Source organism: Phaseolus vulgaris, chromosome 7 (genome assembly GCF_000499845.2).
Source record: "Phaseolus vulgaris cultivar G19833 chromosome 7, P. vulgaris v2.0, whole genome shotgun sequence".
Lineage (NCBI taxonomy): Eukaryota > Viridiplantae > Streptophyta > Magnoliopsida > Fabales > Fabaceae > Phaseolus > Phaseolus vulgaris.
This window is the reverse complement of record NC_023753.2, coordinates 32,880,172-32,884,652: the sequence shown is the minus strand read 5'-3', so window position 1 is coordinate 32,884,652 and position 4,481 is coordinate 32,880,172. Positions and strand designations below refer to the sequence as shown.

The window sequence follows — 4,481 nt, the reverse complement described above, 5'->3', positions numbered from 1 at the left end:
TCTCTATCTATAGGAGACAGTGACAGACACCCACTTAAGAAAATAGGGTCCCTGGTATTTTGATAGTGAGAGAGAAAGATAAAGAAGGAAGTTCAATGGATTCTCATTTTGAAAACGATCAAGTGAAAGAGTGAATGTAAAAAGAGAGAACAAATCCCGGACATCTTAAAAGATATTAGGATTTGAAACTATTGAGTGAGACGCACGCTCCATGAACTAATCCAATGTCAACTGTTTAAGTCTTGGTACAAAATAACAACCCTAACCTTTATTCAAAGGTCAATAAAGATAGAAAAATATAAAACAATGCTGTCAATTGTACACACAAAAATAACTCACAAGCTACATGTACATCCGTAATGAACAACTAAAGAGTTTTGTAGGAGAGAAGCATTGAAATGGAACAAGCCGTGCCTCCATGTTTGATTAATAAAATGGTGGGAATATATAAGAAGCTGGAACTGATCACAAATATTACACTGTAACATAATATACAATATGGAAAGAAATGTTTTTACAGCACACACCTGTGGTCAGAACTCACGAGAAAATTCTGACCTGGTTCACATTGGAAATTAAGTCGGCAACATCTTTGTCTCTTCAATTGAAGTTTCCACATATTACGTACAGGTTAAAGGGTTTGTCCAAAAGTTACAGAAAATCTCTGCAGAACATTGCTATTTATATCGGAAAGTTGAAAAGCTGGTGGCTGATGGTGCCAACTAGTACATGACTCGTCTGTTATGAATTCTGTGTCGGGTTTGACCTCACTGTAGATAGATTGAGAGGTTTGGATTTGATTCTGCGGTGTGTTTCCCAGAATAAATGGGGTGTTAAGATACTCAGACCATTTTAGATCCTCTTGTTCTGCTTGAAGGGGAACTTGAGCATCTTTGTTAATGTTAACCTTGGTAGACTCTACCATCCCCCACGTGTTGTCAAGGAAGTTTGTGCTGCTTTGAAACTGCATACTCCCATTGCTTTTGTTTGTGTTGTTGGATTCCCAGTTTTGAACCGCATCAGAGGATATGGAAGGGTTGTCATTAGATTGGATCTTCACGTGTGTTGGGAAAATTGAATGCAGCATAGAGGAGGTTATGGTGGAATTGTTAAGGTCTGAAGAAGTGCAGGGTGGAATGAAACAAAGAGAATCATTGGAGTTTGCAGAGAGGTCCATGTTTGTTGTTCCATAGTTCAAGTGCTGAAAGGAGAAGTACGGTCCTACCACATCAGAGGGTTTGCAACTGTTGCCATGGCAGGTAGCACCAAACCTGTCTAGGAATAGTTTCTGGGTTGAACTAGTGGAAACTTCAAGAGGGTATCTCTCTGAAGAAGGCAACAAGGCTTTTGCTGGCTGATCAACCAAACTCACTTCATGGGATCCCAATGAAGCTTTCTGATTGCTTTTGTCGGTTGAGGGTGGAATGTCCTTGCCGTTCTCAACCTCAGAGAGTGGTTTGTGGGTGTTTGGGTCAATGCTTCTTTGCCTCAGCTTCTTCTTCAGGCACGAGTTCCATAGGTTTTTAATCTCATTGTCAGTTCTTCCCGGTAACTGTGCTGCAATCTGAGACCACCTGATAAAGCAGTCACCAAACAAACCGTATGAAAAACAGTAAAAGCATACATATAGAAGAACAAAAGTCAAAAGTAATAACTGTACGTTAAAAAAGAAAGAGTAAAAAAAAGCACCTTTGTGAGATATTTAAATATATTTCTAAACTACCTGTTTCCGAGGACTGCATGGAGTTCAATGATCATGTTCTCCTCCTGCTGTGAGAATGCTCCTCTCTTCAAATCAGGCCTCAGGTAATTTATCCACCTTAACCTACAGCTCTTCCCACACCTCTGCAGACCTGGCATGCGGAATTAAGGTTAGAATGACTCTGTTGTCTAGTGACTCTAGTCCTTCATTGTGCACACTATATCAATGAAGTGTTGAAATTTGAGAGAAGCAAACAAAATATATAGTACTATATGTGTTTGTGTGTGTATATATATGTATACATACCAGCGAGTTTGGGGACTGAGCTCCAACAGCCATGACCATGTCTAGTGATGTAATCCAGAAGCTTCTCGTCTTCCTCCGGAGACCAAAGGCCTTTCCGTAACTTCTGTTTGTAGCAACAAGAGTGTCTTCCCATGTGTACGTCACTCACCAAGTCTTGAATCCACCAACGGGTTGGAAACTCTTTCGTCCAAACCTACGTGGAGGAAGAATGAATGCTTGGAAAGTAAAGGGTGTTTTGGTGGGGCGAGGGGAAGAGTTATGAAGGTTTGAGTTAAACAGGATTATTATTATGGTGAGACAAGCAAAGTTGAGAAAATAAAATGGCAGCATGATTGGGAATCAAATAAATAGGAGGAGCCTTAGAGAGGAGAAAGTTGTACCAAGAGCTGATTGGACACTGCCATTTTTTAATTCATTTCTGACTTTCCTCAACTGGGCACCCACCCTTCTTCACGGGACACTCTTTGGTCCCACCATCTGGCTCATCATGTTTGGACGCTCTTGATTCTCCCACGGTTTCTATCAACTGATGTATATGTATATGTACATGTACATGTAGATGTATAGGGCAATAGAGTAACACACATGATTATTGTTACTTAGTTTCATTGGCATTTTGTGAAGAGATCTCAGAATTTGAACACAAAAAAGTTGTCATGCTCATGTGACTGCATGTACCAATTTTTGGTAATTGCCATATGCTAGAAAGGTAGCTAAGAGGGTTCTTACTTTTGAGCGACCTAGGTGGTTATGGACCATGCTGCTTAGACTGGGAGTTCTAAATTGTAGTCTCGTGTGTTTGAAACTTGTCAAGTTTGACGAAACGTCCCCATTCCCACATGATATAGCATGATATCAAGAAGAGAGAGTGATGGATAAAAGAAGAATGTATGGAAATTGGAGGAGTGGGTTTGCAAGGCTAAACCTAGTCCAAGAATAGAAACATGAAGTATAAATTAAGCATATGATTTGAGAAGGACAAAATTCTAGTAGACAAGTAATCCCTGAGAGTGGCAAGGTGAGCAAAACAAAATATACTGCATTAAATTGTTCATAACAGAAGCTTCTCTAGGTTCTTTTGTTCTCCATTGGTAATTACACTAAAAAATTTGAAAACTCTGTGGCCCTTTCCTTTTCTTGACTAACTTTTTTTCTGCCAGCCAGGTACCCTATCTAGAAAACCGACCTTCTTTTCTTCTTGGTCTTTTTTGGGATGGTTTTCCAAAACCATGATCGTTTGGAGAAGTTTCATCATTTGGGAACAAATGCAACGTTGGTTTTGACATCTGTCCAGGTTAAGGTCATATTTCCTTCCTTAGAAATTGCTGGAACTTCAACTAACTATCCTAATGATTCATCTTTTTTGCAATTTGAAAATTACGTATCTTGTCAATTAAATGTGGTTTTCTTCAATGTCAATTTTCTGACTTCATACGACTTCTGTGTTTGTGTGGTAAGATACTAAAACCGTTGTTCTTTTAGGTAGGATACTAAAACTAAAGTTAATAATAGAAATAAACAACTGTACTTCCACATACAAATGCGACAAACACAATAATGCAATTCTCCCTATTCATCGTAGTCTGCATCTCTGCCTCTCACAGTATAAATATACATATATAAGAAAGCAGACAATTTTGGATGATCAAATATTTACAAACTGGATCTTCAATTCTGAGTTCTTCAAAACAAATTTATATATTAGATCATATCAGTACTGTCAAAATTTGTACCATTAAGTCGATTTAGTAAGTTAATAAGCTCTGACAGAATCGTTTCCATGCTTATCAAGATTTATAAGAGAAGACAAAACTTTATCAAAATTTACTTAACTTGACAATCATATTTTGATTATTCCACACTACATATAGATTATGTCTTTTATTAAAGATAGGAAAACTTAACCGAATATTATAATATATATATATAACTTTTTTTTTCAAATTATAATTTTATACTTCAAATCTCTTAGCTTATTAAGTAGTAATTTTGTTTACATATACTGCAGTGTAATAATCAATTTTTAGTTTCGTTGAATTCATATTAGTATAATTTAAATTACTCTTTTAAATTAAGTAAATATATATGTTTTAGTATATAGAACTTTTTAAGTATGACTCTATAAATTTTTTGAAGTTCGAATTTTTAATTATCATCACATGTAATTTTTTAATTAAGACTCAGTATGTCATTTCACAAAATATTTTATAATAATAAAAGTACAAAAATTATTAATACACGAACACCTAAAATGCATGTCATCCACTTTGTTGTCCACATCATAGAAAGTGTTATTGATGAGAAAGACGGTGTCTTATGTATATCATAGATGCGTTGACATAAAATATTTATCTTACTTGATGTGTTAAAATAAATTGTTCATTTATATAATTCACCTTGTTTAGATTCGTCAAAGCAAATCCGTAGTTATTTGTCCTCATACCTGTATTTCCATCTACCCATTGTCACATAA

The 4,481-nt window shown here is 36.3% G+C and overlaps 1 protein-coding gene across 2 annotated transcripts; it reads right to left on the bottom strand.

Annotated features, from left to right (window-relative positions):
- Nucleotides 1-393: 393 nt before the first annotated feature.
- Nucleotides 394-2,381, bottom strand: LOC137830121 (transcription factor MYB61-like). Of its 2 annotated transcripts, none has more exons than XM_068637272.1 (3): nt 2,009-2,381; nt 1,724-1,853; nt 394-1,574 (listed from the first exon to the last, which is right to left on the bottom strand). In XM_068637272.1, the coding sequence occupies exons 1-3, from the start codon at nt 2,139-2,141 to the stop codon at nt 632-634; spliced, it is 1,206 nt and encodes a 401-aa protein (XP_068493373.1). In that variant the 5' UTR covers nt 2,142-2,381; the 3' UTR covers nt 394-631. The 2 variants fall into 2 exon arrangements, with proteins under 2 accessions (XP_068493373.1, XP_068493374.1); XM_068637273.1 differs by having other exon boundaries at nt 1,724-1,919; nt 2,009-2,150.
- Between the last annotated feature and the right edge of the window lie 2,100 nt (nt 2,382-4,481).

Coding starts and splice junctions, on each gene's coding strand:
- LOC137830121 (XM_068637272.1), bottom strand. CDS start 2,141: ATGGGAAGACACTCTTGTTGCTACAAACAGAAGTTACGGAAAGGCCTT. Junction 1,854..2,008: donor CTCAGTCCCCAAACTCGCTG/GTATGTATACAT, acceptor TCCGCATGCCAG/GTCTGCAGAGGTGTGGGAAG. Junction 1,575..1,723: donor CATGCAGTCCTCGGAAACAG/GTAGTTTAGAAA, acceptor CTGCTTTATCAG/GTGGTCTCAGATTGCAGCAC.